The 27,590-nt window shown below is 42.0% G+C and overlaps 1 protein-coding gene across 6 annotated transcripts in view; it reads left to right on the top strand.

The window, feature by feature from the left end:
* rad17 (RAD17 checkpoint clamp loader component) overlaps positions 1–25,299 on the top strand; it is a 72,512-nt gene extending 47,213 nt beyond the window's left edge. For 4 of the 6 annotated variants that reach the window (XM_061816108.1, XM_061816106.1, XM_061816104.1 and 1 more), the window contains 6 exons: positions 2,311–2,411; positions 2,490–2,636; positions 2,823–2,951; positions 4,793–4,913; positions 9,420–9,477; positions 24,982–25,299. In XM_061816108.1, the coding sequence (XP_061672092.1) occupies positions 2,311–2,411; positions 2,490–2,636; positions 2,823–2,951; positions 4,793–4,913; positions 9,420–9,477; positions 24,982–25,153 (728 nt within the window). In that variant the 3' untranslated portion in view covers positions 25,154–25,299. The remainder of the gene's footprint in view (positions 1–2,310; positions 2,412–2,489; positions 2,637–2,822; positions 2,952–4,792; positions 4,914–9,419; positions 9,478–24,981) is intronic. The other 2 variants (XM_061816107.1, XM_061816110.1) reach the window with 2 other exon arrangements.
* The last annotated feature ends 2,291 nt before the right edge of the window (positions 25,300–27,590 follow it).

Raw genomic sequence — 27,590 nt, 5'->3', positions numbered from 1 at the left:
AGGTTTGCAGACTTCACTGTTTGCAGATCTTTCTCAGTAACTTCCCTGTGAAAACCACAAAGCAAGTAGGCTGAGAAATTGAACCCAGTGATACAGCACCCACACAGCACAACCAGTACCACTCCCAGTATGGTTGTGGTGATTAATTTTATCCCAGCAGATCTTATTTCAATTATATTTATATATGGGTCCAAGCGGGGTGGAACAGTTGGCGGAAGGTGTCTAGTGTTCTATGTGACAGAAGAGTATCTGCTAGAATGAAGGGCAAAGTTTATAAAACAGTGGTGAAGCCAGCCATGATGTACGGATTAGAGACGGTGGCACTGAAGAAACAACAGGAAGCAGAACTTGAGGTAGCAGAAATGAAGATGCTGAGGTTCTTCAGGTTGGATAGGAAATGAGCTCATTAGAGGGACAGCCGAAGTTGGATGTTTTGGAGACAAGGGTAGAGAGAGCAGACTTAGATGGTTTGGACATGTTCAGAGACGAGAGAGTGAGTACATTGGTAGAAGGGTGCTGAGGATGGAGCTACCAGGCAAAAGAGCGAGTAGAAGACCAAAGAAAAGGTTGATGGATGTTGTGAGAGAGGACATGAGGACAGTGAGTGTTAAAGAAGATGCACGGGATAGGCTTAGATGGAAAAAGATGACACGCTGTGGCGACCAGCCGAATGAAAAGAAGAAGATGCTCCAAATGACTCATTAAAGTCAGAAAAGTGAGCTTACCTTAATATGTTCATCAATCTGAACCGTGGGCCTGTATCTGGCTGGTGAGAAGTTGAATGTCAGCTTCCATTTTAGTCACTGCCAGTCTCAAACACTGATGCAGATGTTCATCTGTCAATCTTGATCTCATTTGGCTTTTCAGCAGTTTCATGCGTAAAAAGGTTTGCTCGCAGATATACATGCTGCCAAAAAGTGTGGGCATCTTCATTGCGTGTTTTCTGAGGGTTAGGGTTAGGGTACGTGTCGTTTGGGGGAGCGGCATAGAAGTCAATGAGACTGCTGGGAATACCACGTCAATACTTTGCAGTCTAGTGCTTGCTGGTGAATTAGGGAGTGGATTTATAGTGGGGCGGTGAAACCCATTCTTCCATCTCCCAGTTCATGCGTCCTATTAGACCCCGAGATGCGCCCACCATACTCGGAGCCCCGTCAGTTCTTATGCTGGCCAGCTTTTACCAGTCCAGGTCTAACTCTTCCATAGTTTGGCGCACTTTGCCGAAAATATCTTCCCCCATCGTTGTCCCTTTGAGACTTTGGAGGGCTGCCAGCTCCTCATACATCTCAAAGTTTGCACTAACTCCATGAATAAAAATTAGCAGTTGCGCTGTGTCCTGCACGTTCGTGCTCTCATCCAGTGCTAATAAAAAGAAATCAAGTTCTGCTGTAGCTGGGCATACAAATTACCTGTGATTTCTTCAATACGTCTGGTGATTGCACTCGCTGACAGATTCAGGGTATTAAAGACGTCTTTCTTCTCAGGACACACTTCCTCCATGACAGCATTCATGCATTTCTTGACAAACTCTCCATCAGTGAAAGGTTTATTGCTACTTGCTATCAGTTGAGCAACCCGAAATCTCGCCTGAATAGCTGAGCTTTACGTACAAATGTACTTTACTGCGCTAACGTTCCACTTTTTAGCTTTAACAGTTTGCCTGGTCACATTTGGCCTTGCAAGCTATCATACTTGTCTTTGTCACGGGATTTGTAGTGTCTCCACAGATTATATTCTTAAAAGACCACCGCCTCTTGACAGATGAGACAGACAACCTTTTCTTTCAATTGAACAAAAAAATAATCATTCATCCACTTTGGGTTAAATATCCTGCATCTTGAATCAATTTTTCTCTTACCTAACCTTTTCGCCATGATTCCGTTCTGTTCGCGGGTTTAGGATTTTTCCCTCTCAGAAATCTGAAATCTTATCTGGCAACCTGTGCCCTTATCTGAGATGAGACCACAGAAGGGTGGAACAAATGTCACGTATATGCGTTTATGAATTAGTTACCAACTAATAGTTAATAATGAAAATAGTTTAGAAATAAGGAACATTTTATTGCAAAAGGCCAACTTTATTGTCAAATACAAATACACATAGGTGAAAAATAAGAATACTCTCTGGTATTATTCAGGGGGCCAGACCAAACGATGAGGCGAGCTTGAGTTTGAGGACGACTGCAGTACACCATCAATGTCTTTCAAACAAACAAACAAACCAAAAGTGGACGATAATAACATAACCAGCTTTTAAATCTAAATGAGAAATGAAATATAACCCAAACACATTCTTTTTGTATCAATCTAGGGGGCAGTCCTGAAGGTGTGAAAGAAGCCAAACGTGCCTTTGGATGGTTACCCTCACACCTTTCTCAGCACCATAGAGCATATTTGGAGGTGAACCCTGAGGTACCAGAATACATTAACATTGCATCAACTTGGTCTTTATGAACACTTTTAAATTGTCTCTTCCATGTTTTCTCGTAGTGGGTTTTAGAACATTCGTATGTGTCTGGGGAGTTATTCAACCTGTACCTGCACCAGAATTACCTGGATTTTTTTTCTGAGATGGAAGACGTCGATAAAGCCATCGAGTATATGTCTGACGCAGACCTCCTCACATCTGATTGCATGGTTAGCCTTTGCATTAACATATTGAAAACAAAATAAAAATGGAATCATAGTCTTATATTAATTTTTAATTGATAGTGTAAAATAGCCAGCAAGACCTACGTCTGCATGGAAAATAAAATTGATTAGGGATTTAAATAAATACCATTCGTATGGATCTGCCTTACTATTGCACCGTTTTGTTCTCAGAGTACTAACAGCATGTGGGAATATGCATCTTCAGTTGTCACCAGAGGGCTTCTTCACTCCAACTCTCAACAAGTAGCTGTTGGCTTCAGACCACTCCATAAACCCAACTGGTTGCTTGTCAGCAAAAAGGTGGGAGTTTTCCAGCTGTTATATGCATCGTGGTTCATCAAACTGGATGAAAATGATTAGTGAACACATGACATCAGACTTGGTGAATCAATGATGATGCTTTGCAAAAGATGCAGAGAGCAGAAAAGTGCAAAGCATTTCATGAAACTTAAATTGAGAAACAAAGTAAAATATTAAAAATTTTTTTGGACTGGCCAGTTACAGTGAAGAAAATAAGTATTTGGAAACCCTGCTATATTGCAAGTTCTCTCACTTAGAAATCATGGTAGGGTCTAAAATTTTCATCATAGGTGCATGTCCACTGTGAGAGAGATAATCTAAAAAGAAAAATCCTGAAATCACAATGTATGATTTTTTTTAATGATTTATTTGTCATACAGCTGCAAATTAGTATTTGAACACTTGAGAAAACCACTTTTAATATTTGGTACGGTAGCCTTTTTTTGCAATTACAGTGGTCTAACGTCTCCTGTAGATGCTCAGCAGGTTTGCACACACTGCAGGAGGGATTTTGGCCGACTCTTCCATAGAGATCATCTCCAGATCAGACAGGTTTCTGGGCTGTCGCTGAGAAACACAGAGTTTCAGCTCCCTCCAAACATTTTCTATTAGGTTTAGGTCTGGAGACTGTCTAGTCCGCGCCAGAACCTTGATATGCTTCTTACGAAACCACTCCTTCGTTTTCCTGGCTGTGTGCTTCGGGGCATTGTCATGTTGAAAGACCCAGCCACGACCCATCTTCAATGCTCTGACTGAGGGAAAGAGGTTGTTCCTCAAAATCTCACAATACATTCCCACGGTCATCCTCTCCTCAATACAGTGCAGTCGTCCTATCCCATGTGCAGATAAACACCCCCAAAGCATGATGCTACCACCTCCATGCTTCACAGTAGGGATGGTGTTGTTGGGATGGAACTCATCATTCGTCTTCCTCCAAACACAGTAAGTGGAATTATGACCAAAAAGTAAAATTTGGTCTCATCTGACCACAAAACCTTCTCCCATGACTCCGTGTATCATCCAAATGGCTCTTTTCAGGTCATACTGATTCCTCACCTTTCTAAGGATCATTGAGACCCCACGGGGTGACATCTTGCACTCTGATTGAGATTGACCGTCATGTTTGGCTTCTTACATTTTCTAATGATTGCTCCAACAGTGGACCTTTTTTCACAAAGCTGATTGGCAATTTCTCCGTAGCCATTTCCAGCCATGTCGAGTTGTACAATTTTGTATCTGGTGTCTTTGGACAGCTCTTTGGTCTTGGCCATGTTACAAGTTTGAGTCTTACTGATTGTATGGGGTGGTCTATGCAGCTAATGACCTGACACAGGTGCATCTGATTCAGGATAATACATGGAGTGGAGATGCACTTTTAAAGGCGGGCTAACAGGTCTTTGAGGTCTTTGAATTCTGGCTGATAGACAGGTGTTCAAATACTTATTTGCATCTGTATCACACAAATAAATCGTTAACAAATCATACATTTGATTTTTGGATTTTTCTTTTTAGATTATCTCTATCACAATGGACATGCACAGATGAAAATTTCAGACCCCTCCATGATTTCTAAGTGAATTTACGATAATCCCACTGCAGTGGAATCAATGACCTTTGGAATTTACTGAATGTTGCAAATGGTACAGGTTTAAAAATTATCCTTAAAATATATTTCATTATTTTTGAGGATATGAGTGGAAAATTACATCAGTTTCCTACATTTTCTCATGTGCAAGTGAAAATATTTTTTGGATGTGCCAAATCTACACTACAACTAGTTTTATTCTATTGCTTGTTGAATTACAGTTTCCTATAATTACACAGATTTTTACTCTTGTTAGCATCGAGAAAACTGCCTGGCTGCTCAGAGCTTGTTTCGCCACTTCTGTATGACACCAGTCAACCTTCAGACTGAGTTGCTACCATATCTGGCCAAATTCACCAAGCCCTTAAGGAACCAAGGTGACAGACACTTTCACAACATGACACTTTTTTTTAAAGAGAACATTTATTGTAAGTTACTACTAACTTACTCAAGTTACTCAAACAGGCTTCTTCACTCATTTACTTGCTGTTTGAACCCAGTGATCATTATTTTTTTTCGCAAAGGCACATTATTTGGTCGAACCCATTTTTTGGGGAGGTAGAGCAGGACCATGCTAAGTGTTATATATCCAAGTATACAGATATTGTATTTATATATAATTTCTGGATGCAGTTTGTGTGCGTGCGTGTTGATTATATACAGGTGGGGATATGAACAGTGCGTTCTGAAAAGTATTCGGGCCCTTGAACTTTTCAACCTTTCGACACATTTCAATTTTTTTTGTCAAGAATCAGCAACAAGTGGGATGCAATCGTGAAGCGGAATGAAATTTATTGGATGTTTTATACTTTTTTTAACAAATAAAAAACTGAAAAGTGGGCTGTGCAATATAATTCGGCCCCTTTACTTTTAATGCAACAAACTCTCTCCAGAGGTTCAGTGACGATCTCTGAATGATCCAATGTTGACTGATGATAATTAACAGAATCCAACTGTGTGTAATCAGGTCTCTGTATAAATGCACCTGCTCTGTGATAGTCTCAGTGTTCTGTTTAAAGTGCAGAGAGCATCATGAAGACCAAGGAACAGATTAGGCAGGTCCGAAATACTGTTGTAGATAAGTTTAAAGAGGAGGTCCGGTGATTTAATTAACAATGTATCCAATTGGTCATGTTATATGTGCTGTACCTAGAAAATTTGAGTTTAATCCAATATCATTTAAAGTGGTTTTGAGAAAATTTAATCGCCAATTTTGACTTTTCCCGGTTGCCGCCATTTTGGCGAGTCACATGACCTACGTGCGCGAATGTAGTGTGCAATGTGCGCAAACAAATCATCGCTGGATTGTAGTGTCTTCACAATGCGGTACCACTACGATCAGACACAGTCAAATGCCTTACTGTATCGCAAAATTTTGCCATAATTCGGATAGAAATAATCCACGGAATGTTCGGTGTCATGTTCTGCCAAATAAGAAAAAGAATAATTTTAGGCCCGAAACCGGAGTGCTCGGAGAAAACCTACGCGGGCACGAGGAGAATATGGAAAACTCCACAATTCTCCATACATACGCACACACAAAACTCCACAAAAATCAAACCCGGGTCCTCAGAAGTGTAAGGTCAACGCTTTACAAGCTGAGCTACCATGCCACTGTTGTGGAGGCAGTATTAATTTCCACCAAGCCAAAGATCATTTCATTATCACTTGGGCCCCATCCACTCTTTTGGCTAAAACAACCTTTCCCACAATATAAGGCTTATCTTTCAGTGATGGGTTCTACCATCCTTCATGGCTAAGAGTGCTGTCCTCAGTGCAGTCCTCCGCTGGCTGGCCTAAACGCACTCCAAAATCGATAGGATGGATGAATGGTGTGTCCCGCGCGTCGGCCTCCACGTAGTCAGACTCGCGTCATTCCCGTCCAAAGAACCATCCAAGTATTCAACATTATTTACATTCACAGGTTCAAATCTGTATGAACGTATTCCTCTGTCTTCCCGAGCAACCAATACCGCTATTTCTTCATCAGATGAGGATAAATCCGAGAAATCAGCGCTGTCCATGATCGTGTAGTAATGTAACTGAGCCTTTGTTCAGGCACTTAATGTCCCGCGTGTTGGTCTCCGAGTAGACAGACACTGCGCCATTCCCGTCCGGAGAACCATCCGAATATTCAACATTTACATCCACAGGTTCAAATCTGTATGGACGTATTCCTCCGTCTTCCCGAGCAACCGATACTGCTAGTTTTTCACCAGATGAGAATAAATATGAGAAATCAGAGCTGGCTATGATTGTGTAGGAACGTAACCGAGCCTTTGTTTGCGCACATGACACGTTACACCCGTGCACGTAGGTCATGTGACTCGCCAAAATGGCGGTGACCAGGAGCATTCAAAATTGCCAATAAAAATATCCTTAAAACAACCTTAAATGATATTGGATTAAGCTAAAATTTTCTAGGTACAGTACATATGACATGACCTATCGGATACATTGTTAATTCAATCCCCGGACTTCCCCTTTAAAGCCGGATTTGGATACAAAAAGATTTCCCAAGCTTTAAACATCTCTAGGAGCACTGTGTAAGCAATCATATTGAAATGGAAAGAGTATCAGACCACTGCAAATCTACCAATACCCGGCTTGCTAAACTTTCACCTCGAACAAGAAGAAGACTGATCAAAGATCCAGCCAAGAGGCCCATGATCACTCTGGATGAACTGCAGAGATCTACAGCTGAGGTGGGAGAGTCTGTCCATCAGACAAGAATCAGTCAGATACTGCAGAAATGTGGCCTTTTTGGAAGAGTGGCAAGAAGAAAGCCATTTCTCAAAGATATTCATAAAAATCTCGTTTAAAGTTTGCCACCAGCAACTTGGGAGACACACCAAACATGTGGAAGAAGGTGCTCTGGTCAGATGAAACCAAAATCAAACTTTTTGGCCACAATGCAAAAACAATGTTTGGCGTAAAAGCAACACAGCTCATCACCCGGAACACACCATCCCCACTGTCAAACATGGTGGTGGCAGCCTCATTGTTTTGGCCTGCTTTTCTTCAGTAGGGACAGGGAAGATGGTTTAAATTAATGGGAAGATGAATGGAGCCAAATACAAGGACCATTCTGGAAGAAAACCTGTTGGAGTCTACAAAAGACCTGAGACTGGGAGAGAGATTTATCTTCCAAAAAGACAATGATCCAAATCATAAAGCCAAATCTACAAGGGATTGGTTCATAAATAAACGTATCCAGGTGTTAGAATGGCCAAGTCAAAGTCCAGACCTGAATCCAATCGAGAATCTGTGGGCAGAGCTGAAAATTGCTGTGCAAAACTGATAGAGACATACCCCAAGCAACTTGCAGCTGTAATTGCACCAAAAGGTGGCGGTACAAAGTATTAATACAAAGGGGCCGAATAATATTGCATGCTCCAGTTTTCAGGTTTTTATTTGTTAAAAAAAGTTTAAAATATCCAATAAATTTCGTTCCACTTCACGATTGGATCCCACTTGTTGTTGATTGTTGACAAAAAAATTTTATTTTATATCTTTACGTTTGAAGCCTGAAATGTAGAAAATGGTTGAAAAGTTCAAGGGTGTGTGTGCGTGTGTGTGTGTGGGTGTGTACGTATATACACACGACACACAATAGATACGAAAAATATTCAAACCCCCGAAAACTGGTCGGAAACCTTTTAGGCTGAGAGAGCCATAAATGGCAAATGTTTTAAAATGGAGAGCCATAAAATATTTTTAAAACTAAAAATGTGTATTCGTGCATTTTATGTAAGACCAACACTTTAAGAGTACAATAAGTCTCTAAATTCATTTAAATAGCATTATACTGTTGCTAACCAATGATAACAAACTATTATCCATTAATGCAACTTCTTTGCTGATGGCTTTGTCGTCTGTTTCATACGTCATTAAACTTCATGCAGCCTTTGAGACTTCCATCAGTTATTCGTGACCGTAGGTTGGTCTTAATGTTTTTTTCTTTAATGTGAGAAAGACTTTTCGTATGCATAGGTAGAACAAAACATTATCAGTACGTGAATACTCACACGCCGCAATGTGTGGTATGTGACGGGAAGTGCGTTCCAAGTTTTCACAATCATCTGGTCTGCAGGTTGAATTTTTTTCATTTCTCCCTACTTACATGCGCTCTCCAACAATGCTTGCTGACAGAAGCATGTCTTCATGTATAAGAAAATGTCCACTGGTGGGCGGCGCATAAGCATGCTGTCATTATAAACCACATTGATAGGCTGCGTAATGACTAACATTTGTAATTATGAGTGTACCCCTTTAAGAGCGGATGGGAGCGGTTCAAGGTAAACTAAGAAGAAGAGTGTGTGGCCGTGCAGCAGATCATTGTTAGAGAAAGTTATAAGTGCTGCCAAATTGAGCACCACTGCTGTATACAGTATGTCGTTATGAGGGCTCTGTGAGCCATACGCAACCACCAAAAGACCCAGGTATGACTCGCGAGCCATAGGTTTCCGACCCCTGCCCTAAAATTTTACACTCTTAATTGTATTGCACCAATTTGTAAAATTCATCCATCCATCCATTATCTGAGCCGCTTATCCTCACATGGGTCGTGGGAGTGCAGGAGCGAATCCTAGGTATCTTCGGGCACGAGACGGGGTACACCCTAAACTGGTTTCCAGCAAATTGCAGGGCACACAGAGATAAACAGTTGCACTCACAATCACACCTATGGCCAATTTAAAGTCTTCGATCAATGCATTCAAAAAGTTTAACTTTCATAGAGTATAAATTTGTAGACCACATTTTAAACATTTTAAAGTATTTTTTTTTAAATAATCTTGGTGAGTAAAAGAGTGAATATAACTGCCTTACTCTAAAAAAGTTATTCTGCAAGAAACATATTTAGTGATGTAACATTTTTTCAGATCAGATAACATTTATCCAGGATGTGGGTCAGATGTCACTGAAGAGGTTCCTTGTAAGGTACAGTTCCAATTCTATCTCATTTCTTGTCTGGTTCAGATACCCAATGAATCATACTATGATATATTATTCATTTTACAATTTTTGATAATAAAAACAATTTTAACAATCATTTTCATTTGTGTGGATTTCTTAATGTCTGACTCCCTGGCTAGAGTATTATAATTATCAAAAGAATTTAAAAAAATCATGTTGAGGTATTCATTATGAATTGTCCTATTCATATTTGAATTACACACAAACCATTAAACAACAAGAGGTCTACTTGCTAGTGTCTCAATGTTGCACTATATTTCCAAAGGTATTCCCTCACCTGCCTTGACTCGCATATGATTTTAAAATATATCACATACTAAATCCACATAGTGTAAATTACTGGTTGACCAATTTCACCTGTAATAGCTTTAACTCTTGGGAGAAGACTTTCAACAAGGTTTAGGAGTAAGATTCTGGGAATTTTTTTCCCCATTCTCCCAGGATCTTATTTTACACCTTACTCTGATCTGATCAGATCTTATTTTCTATCTTAGCCTATCTCCTGCCTCTTCCTCTCGAACACCAACTGCCCTCATGTCTTACCTCACAACATCCATCAACCTTCACTTTGGTCTTCCTCTTGCTCTTTTGCCTTGCAGCTGCATCCTCAGCAACCTTCTTCCAATATACTCACTCTCTTCCCTCTGGACATGTCCAAACCATTGATGTCTGCTCTCTCGAACCTTGTCTCCAAAACATCCAACTTTGGCTTTCCCCTCGAATTAGCTCATTTTTAATCCTATCCAACCTGCTCCCTACGAGAGAGAACCTCAACTTCATTTCTGCCACCTCCAGTTCTGCTTCCTGTCTCTTTAGTGCCATTGTCTCTAATCCATACATCGTTGCTGGCCTCACCACTGTTTTATAAACTTTGCCCTTCATTCTAGCGGATACTCTTCTGTCACATAACACACAAGACACCTTCCACTAGCTGTACCAACCTGCTTGGACGAGTTTCTTCACTTCCTTACCACACTCACCATTGTTCTGGATTGTCTACCCTCAGTGTTTGGATTGTTTACCCTCAGTATTTGAAGTCGTCCACCCTCATTATCTCTTCTCCCTGGAGCCTCACTCTTCCCCCTCAAGCCCTCTCATTCACGCACATATATTCTGTTTTACTTCGGCTAATCTTCATTCCTCTCCTTTCCAGTGCATGCCTCCATCTTTCTAATTGTTCCTCCTTTGCTCCCTGCATTCACTGCATATTACGATATCATCTGTGAACATCATAATCCAAGGGGATTCCAGTCTAACCTAACCAGATGCTACACAGCTATATTTAGCAGTGTCTCCAGATTACTATAGTTCAATTAATGTATTCTGCCACTGTCTAAATCGGATACATAACTGGATGAGCCAAAATTTTCTTCAACTAAATCACAACAAAACTGAGACAATTATTTGTGGTTAATATCCTGTTATTGAACACCTGGACTCTCTATCTTTAAAAAAAAAAAACATAAACCAAGTCTGAAACCTTGCTGTTCTGATTTATTCCAACCTGACTTTCAACAATCATATCAAATCAATCACAAAGAAACTGCCTTCAGTAGAACAGATCTCGAGTGAAGTGTTGTTGTCAGCGTGTCATCTTTTGCCATCTTAGCCTATCTCCTGCATCTTCCTCTCTAACCCCAACTGCCCTCAAGTCTTCCCTCACCACATCCATAAACATTCTCTTTGGTCTTCCTCTCACCCTTTTGCCTGGCAGCTCCATCCTCAGCACCCTACCACCAATATACTCACTCTTTCGCCTCTGAACATGTCCAAACCATCGAAGTCTGCTTTCTCGAACCTTGTCAGCAAAACATCCAACTTTGGCTGTCCCTCTAATGAGCTCATTTCTAATCCTATCCAACCTGCTCACTCCGAGGGAGAACCTCAACATCTTCATTTCTGCTACCTCCAGTTCTGCTTCCTGTTGTTTCTTCATTGCCACCGTCTCTAATCTGTACATCATAGCCAGCCTCACCACTGTTTTGTAAACTTTGCCCTTCATCCTAGCAGAGACTCTTCTGTCACATAACACACCAGACACCTTTTGCCAACTGTTCCAACCTGCTTGGACCCGTTTCTTCACTTCCTTACCACACTCACCATTGCTTTGGATTGTTGACCCTAAATATTTTAAGTCGTCCACCCTCGCTATCTCTTCTCCCTGTAGCCTCACTCTTCCCCGTCCATTTTACTCATTCACGCACATATATTCTGTTTGACTTCGGCTAATCTTCATTCCTCTCCTTTCCAGTCCATCTCCATCTTTCTAATTGTTAATCTGCATGCTCCCTGCTTTCACTGCATATCACAATATCATCTGCGAACATCATGGTCCAAGGGGATTCCAGTCTAACCTCGTCTGTCAGCCGATCCATTACCACTGCAAACAGGAGGTGCTCAAAGCTGATCCCTGATGCAGTCCCACCTCCACCTTAAATTCCTCTGTCACACCTAAGGCACACCTCACCATTGTTCTGCTGCCATCATACATGTCCTGTACTATTTTAACATACTTCTCTGCCACACCAGACTTCCGCATGCAGTACCACAGTTCCTCTCTTGGTACTCCGTCATAGGCTTTCTCTATATCCACAAAGACACAATGTAGCTCCTTCTGACCTTCTCTGTACTTTTCCACTAGCATCCTCAAGGCAAATAATGCATCTGTGGTACTCTTTCTAGGCATGAAACCATACTGTTGCTCACAGATACTTACTTCTGTCATGAGTCTAGCCTCCACTACTCTTTCCCATAACTTCATTGTGTGGCTCATCAACTTTATTCCTCTATTGTTCCCACAGCTCTGAACATCCCCTTTGTTCTTAAAAATGGGAACTAGAACACTTTTCCTCCATTCTTCAGGCATCTTTTCGCCCGCTAGTATTCTGTTGAATAAGTTGGTCAAAAACTCCACAGCCATCTCTCCAATTTGCTTCCATACCTCTGTCATCAGGACCAACTGCCTTTCCATTTTTCATCCTTTGCAGTGCCTTTCTGACTTCCCCCTTAGTAATCATTGCCACTTCCTGGTCCTTTACACTTGCCTCTTCAACTCTCCCTTCTCTCTCATTTTCTTCATTCATCAATTTCTCAAAGTATTCTTTCCATCTATTTAGCACACTACTGGCACCAGTCAACACATTTCCATCTCTATCCTTAATCACCCTTATGTGCTGCACATCCTTCCCATCTCCCATCTCTATCCCTCTGTCTGGCCAACCTGTAGAGATCCTTTTCTCCTTCTTTCGTGTCCAACCTGGTGTACATGTCTTCATATGCCTCTTGTTTAGCCTTTGCCACCTCTACTTTTGCCCTACGTCGCATCTCGATGTACTCCTTTCGCCTCTCCTCAGTCCTCTCAGTATCCCAGTTCTTCTTCGCAAATCTCTTTCCTTGTATGACTCCCTGTATATTGGGGTTCCACCACCAAGTCTCCTTATCCCCTTTCCTACCAAAAGACACACCAAGTACTCTCCTGCCTGTCTCTCTGATTACCTTGGCTGTCGTTGTCCAGTCTTCCGGGAGCATCTGCTGCCCATCGAGAGCCTGTCTCACCTCTTTCCGAAAGGCCGCACAACATTCTTCCTTTCTCAGCTTCCACCACATGGTTTTCTGCTCTACCTTTGTCTTCTTAATCTTCCTACCCACCACCAGAGTCATCCTACATACTATTATCCTATGATGTCGAGCTACACTCTCCCCTACCACTACTTTACAGTCAGTAACCTCCTTCAGATTACATCGTCTGCACAAAATATAATCCACCTGTGTGCTTCTACCTCCGCTCTTGTAGGTTGTTCTTCCCTCTTCTGGAAATAAGTGTTCACTACAGCCATCTCCTTCCTTTTTGCAAAGTCCACCACTATCTGTCCCTCAAAGTTCCTTTCCTGGATGCCGTACTTACCCATCACTTCTTCATAGCCATTGTTTCCTTTTCCAATATGTCCATTACAATCTGCACCAATCACAACTCTCTCGCTGTCTGGGATGCTCAGAACTACTTCATCTAGTTCCTTCCAGAATTTCTCTTTCAACTCTAGGTCACATCCTACTTGTGGGGCATAGCCGCTAACCACATTATACATAACACCCTCAATTTCAAATTTTAGTCTCATCACTCGATCTGATACTCTTTTCACCTCCAAGACATTCTTCGCCAGCTCTTCCTTTAAAATAATCCCTACTCCATTTCTCTTCCCATCTACTCCATGGTAGAATAATTTAAACCCTGCTCCTAAACTTCTAGCCTTACTACCTTTACACCTGCTCTCTTGGATGCACAGAATATCAACCTTTCTCCTAATCATCATGTCAACCAACTCCTGAGCTTTTCCTGTCATAGTCCCAACATTCAAAGTCCCTACACTCAGTTGTAGGCTCTGTGCATTCCTCTTTTTCTTCTGACAATGGATCCGGTTTCCTCCTCTTCTTTGTCTTCGACCCACAGTAGCTGAATTTCCACCGACGCCCTGCAGGTTAGCAGTGCCGGGGGCGGGCGTTGTTAACGCGGGCCAGGACCGATCCGGTATGGGATTTTTTTAGATGAACGCTCATATTTGTTTGGCACAGTTTTTACGCCGGATGCCCTTCCTGACGGAACCCTCTGCATTTATCCGGGCTTGGGACTGGCCTACAGATTGCACTGGTTTGTGCCCCCATTGGGCTGCTTTTGCAATTACCTATTATGCTGGACAGAAATGGAATAAGTTACCAACAGAGGTGAGGTCAGCCCTAAGTGTTAATGTTTTTAAATCCAGGTTGAAAACTTCTTTTTTTCTCATGCTTTTTAGAATATATCCACTTTTTGATCATATTACTTGCACTGTATGCGGTTTTGTCTTTTTTTTAATATTTTGTCATTTTTATTGCTTTTATGCTGTTTTAAATGTTTTATCTCTTTGTTTTCAAATGCCTTTAATGATATGAAGCACATTGAGTTACCTCATGCATGAAATGCGATTTACTAATAAATTTGCACACAGGAAGGGGCTCAGAGCTGATCCCTGATGCAGTCCCACCTCCACCTTAAATTCTTCTGTCACACCTACGGCACACCTCACCATTTTTCTGCTGCAGTCCAACGTAACCAACCAGATTAATCCACATTTTCATTATATTTTTTATTGCTACATGTCAAACAATGTATCAGTAGGTTCAGTAGATTCTCAGAAAACCAACAACACCCAGCATGCACGATATCTAAAATCTTAAGACTGTGGAAGTGGGAAAAGGGTATGTTTAGAAGAAAAAAAAATAGCAGTTTGCCATTGACCACAAACTCAAAACTGTTTTGTACAAACTTTTTGTTTCTCAGATTTACCAATCAATACTACACTAATATATAGTTCTATGACCACAGTTTTGTATAACTGCTTCACATCTGTATGTAATGGAGTCAACCAACATGTGACACCAAGATTCCTTGACGACATTACAAAATTCATTTACATTCCTTCGTTTTGCTTCAGAAACACCAATTTTGATGTCACCCCACAAGTTTTCAATTGGATTAAGGTTTGCGGATTGGGCTGGCAACTGCATGACTAACTATTGCATGCTTTGCATGTTTTTGTGTGTTTGTGGTCATTGTCTCGGTGAAACCCCCATTTTAAGAGCATGTCCTCTTTATTATACGGCAACATAACCTCTTCAAGTATTTCGACATGTGCAAAACAATCCATGGTGCCTAGTATGCAATAAATAGGCTCAACACCATTGTAGGAGAAACATGCCCATATTCTGATGCTCGCATCACCATGCTTCACTATCTTCACTGTGTACTGTGGCTTTAATTCAGAGTTGTGGGTTGTCTCACAAACTGTCTGCGGCCCCTGGATGCAGAAAGAACAATTTTACTCTCATCAGTTCACTAAATTTTTCCCGACTTCTCTTTCAGCCAGTCTTTGGCAAATTGTAGCCTCTTCTGCGCATGCCTTTTTTCTAAGAGAGGGACTCTTTGGGGGATTCTTGTAAATAGATTAACTTCACACAGAATTCTTCTCACTGTCACAGTACTTCCAGGTAACTCCAGACTGTCTTTGATCATCCTGGAGCTGATCATTGTCTTATCCTTTGCCAATCTTGTTATTCTGGGATCCATTTTGATGTTTGACTTCTGTTTTCTGCCACGACTCTCTGGTTTTACACTCCATTTTACGGCATAAAAGATTTTAGCTGAACAGCCTATAATTTTTGCACATCTTTATAAGCTTTACCCTCTCCAATCAAACTTTCAATAAAAGTACCGTGTTCTTCTCAACAATGTGTTGAACGACCCATTTTCCTTAGGCTTTCAAGGAGAAATGCATGTTCAACAGGTGCTGGGTTCTTCCTTAAATAAGGGCCACCTGATTCACACCTTTGTTTCACAAAATTGATGCCCACACGGATTCAATGTCCCACTATTTTTTTAACATACTACTTTAAAAAATATCCCAATTGCACAGCCTTAAAAGTGTGTACATCATGTATGTTGGGTGTTGTTGGTTTTCTGAGAATCTACTGCAACTACTCACAACTTGTTTGACATGCAGCAATAAAATTATACTGAAAATGTGGTTTAGTCTGGTTAGTCAAATTGGGCTGCTGTTATTTTGAACGCTAATGTATGTAATAATAATTGGTGCAGCATAATGTGACAAAACGAGACAAAACTGTGACAGCATTTTACGGCTGAATTTTAAGTTAATTAAGAAGTTAATTAGGAGTTGGAAGAAGCTGTTGGAATGCCTGCTGGTTTTGATTTGTGTTGCTCGGTCGTGCCTACCCCAGGAAAGGCGTTGGAAGAGTTGGTGACCAGGATGTGGGGTGTCTTCTTGAAGATTCTCAGTATACAGTACACAAGTAGACAGTCAATGAACAAGTCATTTAATCAGACACATTGCTCAATCTTGTGGATTGGTGATTTTTTTGTTCTTTTTTTTTTTTTTAACTTGTTGCGTGGTGATTGGACCCAAAAGTGTGATTGTGTAGAGGAGGGGTCAGAAACTTTTTTTTGAGAGAGAGAGAGAGAAAAAAACCCACACATTTTATAATCAAATCATCCAACAAATGGGAAAGGAAAAACAGCATTTTTTCGAGAATAATACAAATTTCTTTTAAACAACATTATTATTACAAAGTTATTCCAAAAAAGTACTTGTTACCATAAATGTTACTTTTGGTGCTGCGTGGTTTTGCTGATGGCTGTGGAGTGTGGTTAATATGTATTGAGGTTCAGGTTCATGCAGGCATTTAGGATTCCATCTGTTCAACTTTATCGCAGATTGGCCTTTGTTTTTCAGGTATGAGGAGTGTCATGCATATGGTCAATACAGCAAGACTCACACGTTGTATTGTTTATGTGACAGGAAGCACATTCCAAGCTTTGATAATCAAGTGGTCTACTGGATTAAGTTTTTGTTTTTCCATTTGTTTGCTTGCCAGCTCTCCTTGGGTTCATGCAAGTCTTAACAAATTTTCATTCATTGATGTGAATGTGTTGCCTACATGAAATTCCCTAAAGCGTCCTTTGAATCACTGGAGGAGACTAGATGTGAAGCCTGCTTGCTGATGTGGATCAAAATGTGGACTGAGTCACTTGCCATACACACATCTAAATTCCATGTTTTTCAGTCAGTAAATTACCTGTTTCAGTATCTACAATCACAATTTCTAGCTTGTTTTCAAATCCAAGAACTGGTTGTTGTAGAGATTTAATTGTATTTCCAATGGCTTGCATTTTCACATTGAGTTGGTTCAGATGATCAGTCATGTCCATCCATCTGTCTGTCCGTCTGTCCATCCATCCATCCATCCATCCTTCCATCCATCCAACCGAGCTACCTCGCCCTATCAGGGATCTTGTACTTTCGGTTATGACCCACAGCTCGTGAGCATATGTGAGTGTAGGAATGTAGCTCAACTGGGATATTGAGACCTTTGCCTTTCAACTTAGCTCCCTCTTTACGACATCACTGCAGATGCTTCCTGTCGATCGGCTGCGCCATTCTTTCCTCACTCACGAACAAAACCCAAAGATACTTGAACTACTCCACTCTGTGCAGCATCTCATCCACGACTCCGGGAGGGCACGCCACCCTTTTCCGACTGAGGACCATGTTCTCAGATTTGGAGGTGATAATTCTCATCCCAGACACTTCACACTCGCCTACGAACCACTCCAGTGAGGGTTGGTGATCACGGCTTGATGAAGCCAGCAGAACCACATCATCTGCATTGAGCAGAGATGCAACGCCAAGGCCACCAAACAGGACACCCTGTATGCCTTGGCTGTACCTGCCCATCAAAGTTATGAACAAAATTGGTGAAAAATGGAAGCCTTTGCAGAGTCCGACTCTCACCGGAAACGAGTCCGACTTATTGCCGGCGTTGCAGACCAAACTCTGACACTGGTCGTACAGTGACCGAACAGGGGGTTCTTTACACCATACCCCCGAAGAACCCCACACAGGACTGCCCAAGGGAAACAGTCGAATGCTCCTCCGGATCCACAAAACACATGTAGACTTGTTGGGCAAACTCCAATGCACCCTCAAGGATCCTGCCAAGGGTGGAGAGCTGGTCCACCATTCCACGGCCAGGACGAAAACCACATTGCTCCTCCTGAATCTGAGATTGGACTTCCTGACGGACTCTCCCCCCCAGCACACCATGAACCTTATCAGGGAGGCTGAGGAGTGTGATTCCCCCTGTAGTTGGAACACACACTTCTTAAAAAAGGGGACCACCACCCCGGTCTGTGAATCCAGAGGCATTGTCCCCAATGTCCACGCGATGTTACAGAGGCTTGTCAACCATGACATCCCCAGAACATCCAGAGCTTTTAAGAATTCTGGGAAAATCTCATCCACCCCCAGGGTCCTTCCACCAAGGAGATTTTTAACCACCTCAGTGATCTCAACGCCAGAGATAGATGAGCCCACCTCAGAAAACCTAGACTCTACTTCCTCATGGGAAGGCGTGTCAGTGGAACTGAGGAGGTTTTCAAAGTATTTTTCTCACCGACTCACAACTTCCTCCTCCTGAGATGCCGGACGGTGGACCAGAATTTCCTCATTGTTCTTGAAGTGGTTCTCCATGTTCTCACTGAACTCGTCACACGCTTGTGTCTTTGCCTCAGCGATAATCAAAGCTGCATTCTGTCACTGTTGGTTCCTACCGTCGTGTTAGGGGATCCACCCTGAGCCTCTTTGTGTTAGTGGTAGTAATCGATAGGCTGACATATGAGGTTAGACTGGATTCCCCTGCATTCTGTCACTGTTGGTTCCCACCATCGTTTTTGAGGGTTGCGGCCATGACAGGCACCGACCACCTTACATCCACAGCTCTGGTTGACCGCCTCAGCATTGGAGGCGCGGAACACCATCAACTCATACTCAAAGTCCCCTGCTTCCCCCGGAACATGAGAGTTGAAATATATGACTATATGAAATATGTGGTACTGCATGCGCAAGTCCGGTGCGGCGGAGGAATATGTTAGAATAGTACCGGACATGGATGAGGACATCAGAAGAGCGGTGAGATGTGCTGTAGGTGTGTCAGAAGAATTTAAGGTGGAGGTGGGACTGGATCAGGAATCCACCCTGAGCCTCTTCCTGTTTGCGGTAGTAATGGATAGGCTGACAGATGAGGTTAGACTGGATTCCCCTTGGACAATGATGTTCGCAGATGATATTGTTATCTGCAGTGAAAGCAGGGAGCAGGTGGAGGAACAATTAAAAAGATGGAGGCTTGCAATGGAAAGGAGAGGAATGAAGATTAGCCGAAGTACAACAGAATATATGTGCATGAATGAGAGCGGCGGTGGGGGAAGAGTGAAGCTCCAGGGAGAATTAACGAGATGAGAAGCAGGTGAGGGCATCTGCTCATCGGTGCAAGTGGGCACCGGGTCAAGGAAATATAAATTATAAAACACTTACTGAGTCTGGGTTCTCTGAGGCGGAATCTTCTATCTCTGGCGTTGAGGTCATGGAGGTATTTAAAAAATTCCTTGTTGGCAGGGCCTCAGGGGTGGATGAGTTGCGCCCAGAGTTCCGAAAGGCTCTGGATGTTGTGGGGCTGTCCTGGTCGACAAGCTTCTGTAACATCGTATGGACATCGGGGATAGTGCCTTTGGATTGGCAGACTGGGGTGGTGGTCCCCCTTTTCAAGAAGGGGGACCGGAGGGTGTGTTCCAACTACAGGGGGATCATACTCCTCAGCCTCACATCTTCTTCTTCTTCTTCTTCTTCTTTTTCTTTCGGGTTGTCCCATTGGGGTCGCCACAGCGTGTCATCTAAGCACCTGCGACGTCAGGGACAGGGTCAAGGATGTTTCTTCCGTGTTTGGCTGCGAAAGCCGGCACAAATCCAGATTTTGCTTGGATTTCAAAAATGTTCTTTAGTCTCGTTTTTTTTCAAAATATATATAATAATATTACTTCACATTGGAGGGTTTATTGTACATGTGTATTTTTGGGAGAGTATTCCTTTAACTATGACACACATCTTCGCTTATCACAAGCAAAAAGAATCCTGAAGTAAATCTGTATATTTTACTGCTCAGGTTGACAGTGTTCCAATACTTCCATTTATCAAACACCATATGGGAACAATGTGGAAAAAAAACTACACATATTGAGCTCATCTAGAGGTATTAAGAAGCGTATAAAATTTATCCTTCACTAAAGGCCTTTTATGTCAATGCACTGAAAATGATTTGTGGTTAACTCAGGAAAAAAAACATGTATAAATTGGACTCTGTAAAACATTATATTCACCAGGAAAATTTTGATCCCTTCTTCTCTATGTCAATCTAGATACATAACTGATGAAGAAAATATTCCTTCATTTGACACTGAGGAACTTGTTTAAATTAGCATGCAACAGCTAACATACTGGTTTCTCACCATTGCTCTGTCATCTTTCAAGATGGAACAGGGCTGGATTGTAATGGTGCTCAGGATGGAAGGCCGTGTTGCCTGCTCATCACGGTGTTGACCGACTAACTCCTGTCCTTTGTACTGTCACTTCACTGGCTTGGTGTGTTCTCTGGCATTAGCCATTAGCTTCTCTCCCTCAGTGCATTGTTACCTGCCATTAGCTTTACTCCTTCAGGCAATCACTCACAGGGATGCCCTAACAATGTTCAGCTGGCAAAACTTCTCCCCTTCATATGTGTGTGTGTGTGTGTGTGTGTGTGTGTGTGTGTGTGTGTGTGTGTGTGTGTGTGTGTGTGCGTGCATGTGGAAGATTGTTGAGTATACATGTGTGGTCATCATTTCTTCAACAGACAACAGGTGCTCCTAGTTCTAACATTTCCCTCTGGCAATTAAGTCATTAAATTCCTGATCAGCGAACAAACTATTTTTCTGCCTTGTTCCAGGTCAGTACACTCACTCACATCCTGTTGGTCCAATCAGTATTAGTAATATATTTTGTAGACTATCGCACAATTCGTCACTTTAAACTGCTCCCTTTGCAGAATTGCCATTGACTGGTACTTGTCATGGCAACCCCTCACGGGTAAACGGACTCTGTACAAGCTTTACACAATATGGGACGTTGACACACTTATCTCTTACCTGTTCGAAATGAAGAAGATTTTACATCTTGCGCGACTCTTATAAGGAATATTTCCTATCAACAGAAGCGTCTTGTTCTTTGTTCTTGTTGCTTTGTTGTTCTTTGTTTGGAATGTCGTACCAGGGCAGCACCGACTGCCGGAGAAAAATTCCTTTGTTTTTACACACTTGGCCAATAAAGCTGATTCTGATTCTGATTGATGCCACGGGACAAATTGGCCCTGGCTGTCCTCAGGCTCTCCTCATCTCCAGATCTACAGTAAAATCCGCCTTACTGACCTTCAGTAGTCTGTCGAGCTCCCACAACATCCAAGACTTCTGATTTGCACTGACAGTGATGGACTAGGTGGGGGTGACCTCATCATCGCTCTATCTCTATCTATCTTTTTATATTTGTGCATAAAACATTAGTTTCTCCACTATATTACACATCCTTGGCCAAGCCTTCAAAACAATCATCTGACTCATCTCCAATCTGAAAAAGATCCATAGTATCTACCTTTGCTACATCGTTGTGGAGCTCATCATCAATAACACGGTCCATTTCCGGTGCCTCCTGCATTGCATCATGAACAGTGATCCCATCTTGCTCCCACAGCATGTTATCTTCTGTGCCATCCATGGCGTTTGGGAGAAAAAAAAATTAATAGCACATACAATACAAATTATATGTGAAATTATGAACACATTCTTATAACCATCCATCCATTTTCTAAGCCACTCATTCATTATTTTCACAGTGACAACTGCAAAGGGCGCTCTTGGCCTGTGCATCATTACCTGCTACTTCTGTCCCTCTGAAAATTCCCAAGTTCAACATTAGCGGTAACTTATAAAGAACACTGAGAAGGACTGAACAAAAATGGCAATGAAGACAAAATCATTTTGTGCAGATGACAAGCTGCAAGTAGTAAACTGTGCAGCTACCCTAAGCATCTGAATGGCTTCTTTAGAGCACAAAAAGCTCTGCTTGCGATGGTCATCATGTGAGGGCACATCATGCTACAGTCCAAAAATTAATTCAATGTTTTCAACTCCATTCCTGCTTCCATCCCTGGAGCCTTAACCAAAATACTCCAGTCATTTGCTGCAACAGGGTGAATGCGCCATGCCACTTTTCAGGAAGACATTGTGGATTGCTCAACAAAGTATGGGCTTCAGTGACAACCAAAACCAACCTGTGGGGATTCAGAAAGGCTGGAAGAGGCTCGTTGTAATTGCAACTGATGAGTCTGATGAAAGTGACATAGAACAGAAAGCGGCGTGTCGTCTACCTCTGGAGCTGGTGGAGTTGTTTAGAAGTGACACCAAGGTTTAGGATTTCATTGGATTTGTTGACTTGGAGATACACTAATGGTTTGGTCAGCTTGTTAGCATTTTCTTTATGCTATAGTTATCTGAATAACTGTTATGTGACATTAACATACCAGGCATGTTCTCAGTTCATTGTTTATGCGTCATCTAACGTTAGCAATACCGAACACCTATTCAGCCTGTTCTTTATCCATCCATCCATCCATCATTCTCGCTTTTCCGGGTCGGGTCGTGGGGGAAGTACCTTCAGTAGGGATACCCAGACTTCCCTTTCGCCAGCCGCTTCTTCGAGCTCTTCTAGAGGGATTCCAAGGTGTTCCCAAGCCAGCCGAGAGACATAGTCTCACCATGGTGTCCTGGCTCGACCTCGGGGTCTCTTTCCGGTGGGACATGCCTAGAACAGCTCAACAGGGAGGTATCCGGGAGGCATCCAGATCAGATGCCCCACACACCTTATCTGGCTCCTCTCAATGCGGAGGAACAGCGGCTCGACACTGAGCCCCTCCCGGATGACCGAGTTTCTCACCCTATCTCTAAGGGAGAAACTCATTTCGGCCGCTTGTATCCGGGATCTTGTTCTTTCGGTCACGACCCACAGCTCATGCCCATAGTTGAGAGTAGGAACGTAGTTCGATAAAATCGGTAAATTGACCTTCTATATTCAATTTTTTTTAAGTTTTTCAAGATTAAATGTCTCTTAGTTTTGGGTTTTATCAATTACATTAGGGTTAGGGTTTTGACTTACACTCCAGTGCGACTTGTTTTGTCCTTTTTTATCTGTTATTTTAGCTACTCCAGCGTGCTCTCATTTTCACGTTGATTAGGATGTAATAAGGAAATGTACTTGGATTCATACATATGCACATATTCATGCATGTATTTTCTTGCAAAAGATGTTTTCTGGATTTGTGCATACGCGATGTTTTAAGAAAAAATCCACGCAAATCTTTGTACATGAAGCCCAAGGTCATGAATACTTCTTTTCCTTTCGACTTGTCCCGTTAGGGGTCGCCACAGTGTGTTTTTTTTCCATCCAAGCCTATCTCGTGCATCCTCCTCTCTAACACCCACTGTCCTCATGTCCTCCCTCACAACATTCATCAACCTTTTCTTTGGTCTTCCTCTCGCTCTTTTGCCTGGCAGCTCAGCACCCTTCTATCAATATACTGACGCTCTTGCCTCTGAACATGTCCACACCATCTAAGTCTGCTTTCTTGAACCTTGTCTCCAAAACATCCAACTTTGGCTATCCCTCTAATGAGCTCTTTTCTAATCCTATCCAACCTGTTCACTCAAAGCGAGAACCTCAGCAGCTTCATTTCTGCTACCTAAAGTTCTGCTTCCGGTTGTTTTTTCAGTCCCACCGTTTCTCCATGGCCAGCCTCACCACTGTTTTATAAACTTTGCCCTTCATCCTAGCGGAGACTCATTTGTCACTTCGAACACCGGACACCTTCCGCCAACTGTTCCACCCCGCTTGGACCTGTTTCTTCACTTCTTTAGCACGAGTGTGCATATCTCTGTATTGTATTGTTGACCCCAAGTATTTGAAGTCATCCACCCTCGCTATCTCTTCTCCCTGGATCTTCACTCCTCCTCCGCCGCTCCTCACATTCATGCACATATACTGTTTTACTTCAGCTAATCTTCCTTCCTCTCCTTTCCAGTGCATGCCATCATCTTTCTAATTGTTCCTCCGCCTGCTCCCTGCTTTCACTGCAGATCACAATATCATCTGCGAACATCATAGTCCAAGGGGATTCCAGTCTAACCTCATCTGTCAGCCTATCCATTACTACCGCAAACAGGAAGGGGCTCAGCGCAGATCCCTGATTCAGTCCCACCTCCACCTTAAATTCTTCTGACACACCAACAGCACACCTCACTGCTGTTCTGCTGCCCTCTTACATGTCCTGTAGTATTCTAACACATAATGAAAAGGGTCTTTCTGAATGGAACGCATGTCGGAAGTGACGATTTTGGAAGAAAGTACACTGGGTAACGGTGAACCAGGTCAATGGTGCTCTCGTACACTTGCCTGACTTTGGTGCGGGCAGCGTGGATTCAGTCCCCACTCTATGATGGTGTGAGTGTGAATGGTTCTGTATGTCTGTATGAGACCTGCGACTGACTGGCAACCAGTTCAGGGTGTCGTCCACTTTTTTCCCAAAGTCAGTTGAGAATGGATGAAGTTGAACGTGACAATGTACTCTGTTTAATATTAAAATATACACTAACTGTTTAATTTGTAGCTGAATGTTGAATTCAATTTTGAACCTGTTGCTGAATTTGTTGAATTTTCAAAAATAAAAAGTAATTGTTAGTTGTAAAAAGTAAAAGTTAGTAATTGATTAAAACTCTGATGGCACAGATACTTATGGCTTAAAATAAGTGCTTAAGTTTAATGAATAATCAAATATATGGACAACTCCTCCCCAATAGTTTACTGTATTGAGGTTTACATTTTATAACACATTCCTACCCCATTAGAATTGGGGGTTTTATATCAAACAGTTTGTCCGTTGGTGTACCCTGTAGTTTTTTTTTTTTTTTTTTTCCCCCAATCAAGTCTCTTGTGTGTATGTGTGCAGGTTAAAACTGGAGGCCCTGACTGACCAAGAAGTCCAGCTCAAAAGTGATAGTGAGGAAGACATAGAGGATGTACAGGAAGGATCTGAGTGTCTCCCACCCAGTCAAACACAGTGCCAAACAACTAGTATCGAGGAGGAGGATATAATGATTGAAGAATATGATAGCGAATAATGCATGAAATACAAAAATGCACTGACCATAATCCATAGTAGTCTTCTTTACTTTTTTAAGGGGGGAGTTGAGCCAGGAGTTTCGGAAATCTGAGGACATTTCCATTGTCTTGTCTTCATCTGAAATAAACTTCATCATTGAATGTGTCTTCATAGTATACATTTTCATCTCCCCAACATGTCTCTCATGTTCCTTCTAGGTTGAAAGTCCTGCAAAATGCCAAAATCATATTAACCTATTTTGGTTTGGAACTTTGACTTTTGCATTCATCTTCCAATGTCACATGAATTCAAGTAGGTTGCTGAGAACATAAATCCATAGTTTCTACAGCGAACAATTATTCTCAAACCAAAATGACTAAAAGTTTTATTTATCCATCCATCGATCCATTTTCTTAGCCACTGATCCCCACTAGGTTCGCAGGAGTGGTGGAGAATGTCCCGGCTGTCATCGGGCAGGAGGCGGGACATCCTGAACTGGTTGCCAGCCAATCGCAGGGCACATAGAGACAAACAGCCTGACTTTCAATCACACCTAGGGGCAATTTAAAATCTCTAGTTAATGTTGCATGTTTTTGGGTTGTGGGAGGAAACCGGATAGCCTGGAGAAAACCCACGTAGCCACGGAGAAAATGCAGACTCCACAGCCTGGGTCCTCAGAACTGTGAGGCCAACGCTTTTCAGCTGGTACACCTTGCTGCATGTTTTATTTAAATAATGAATATTTGTCTTGACTAGAATTGAAACAATTTCATCACAGGACTCTAGGTTTTTCCCCACTTAGTCCAGGATTTGGGACTATAGGCTGACTTAAAGTTGGTCTGAAGTAGTGTTTTACATTTGCCTGTAGCGGGGGATGTATGTTTGTCAGTACCAGAATGTTTAAAATATGTAAACAGTTTTTGTACTTTGCATATTTGTGACAAAAAGAGGTATTTAAATTAAAGAACCTTCTAAATATATACAGAATTATAAAATTATGTTATAAATAATTATAAAACACTATTATATTGCTGTATATTTACTGTTCATCACTTGAAGACTTCTGCTGGAGGTTCTGTGTGGGTACCAGAATGTTTAATCAACAGTACAGCATTTATAGTTTGTTTACTTGAGACAAAAATTACAACAGTACAAGTGTCTTGTTAAACAATAACAATAAAAATATTTTTTTTTCTGCAGTACAGAAAGTCACAACAAAACAAACTCATGATGTCTTCTCCGGTGGAGCGCAGAATGTTCCGACGCACAGTTGTGACGCTACTTCCGTTGCAGCGTTGTAACGCCACTTCCGTTTCGCCATTGTGGCCTCACCTCCTTGACAAGAGCAACCTTTGCTCGCAAGGAAAACACGGATGTGTCTGTCTCACCATCTTCAGCCCGTTCTGGCCAGATCTCCACAAATCCTCTTTATTATTTCATTAGGGTGGTGTGAAAAGTACAGCAAACATGATAAACAAGGCAACAGTGAGTAGATACACAAAGCAACCATAAACAAAAAAAAGCAAACGTGAGTCAATTAAGCATACCGAAACTGCATTAAAAGCAAAACAATCGAGCAAATATGACATAAATTTATGTACAATTCATCCAACACCCTGTACAAGGACATAACCCTGTCAACACAATTTCTCAACTCGACAGCTTGTACAATATTATCGCATGCTTGAGGCAATCTCACTTTGGACATTTTTGAAACCAACTCTTGCTTGCCGAAAAGCCACTGAAGCCACAATAGATGAAGCGTGAAGAAGAAAGGGATTACTGTTTCTGTGTGTGTGTATATATATATATATATATATATATATATATATTTATATTTATATTCGTTTCCTCTCGGCTTATCCCATGAGAGGTCGCCACACCATGTCATCTTTTTCCATCTAAGCCATAGGTGTCAAACTCTGGCCGGCGGGTTAGGTTAGGTCAATTTCTAATTAATATTAGAATAGACCCGCCAATATTACAAGTTTTACACACTTGTTTGGTTCCATATTAAACGGTTAATTTGTTCAACCTTGGTCCACAGCATTGTTCAATTTAAAATTTTTGCCCACTGTGAATTTGAGTTTGACACCCGTGATCCAAGCCTATCACCTGCATCCTCCTCTCCAAAACCAACTTCCCTCATGTCTTCCCTCACAACATCCATCAACCTTTTCTTTGGTCTTCCTCTTCCACTTTTGCCTGACAGCTGCATCCCCAGCACCCTTCAACCAATATATTCACTCTCTCGCTTCTTGACCTGTCCAAACCATCGAAGTCTGCTCTCTCGAACCTTGTCTCCAAAACATCCAACTTTGGCTGTCTCTCTAATGAGCTCATTTCTAATCCTATCCAAACTGGTCACTCCGAGCGAGAACCTCAACATCTTCATTTGTGCCACCTCCAGTTCTGCTTCCTGTTGTTTCTTCAGTGCGACAGTCTCTTATCCATAC

This window comes from Syngnathoides biaculeatus, chromosome 4 (genome assembly GCF_019802595.1).
Source record: "Syngnathoides biaculeatus isolate LvHL_M chromosome 4, ASM1980259v1, whole genome shotgun sequence".
Lineage (NCBI taxonomy): Eukaryota > Metazoa > Chordata > Actinopteri > Syngnathiformes > Syngnathidae > Syngnathoides > Syngnathoides biaculeatus.
This window is presented reverse-complemented; position numbering and strand designations above follow the sequence as displayed.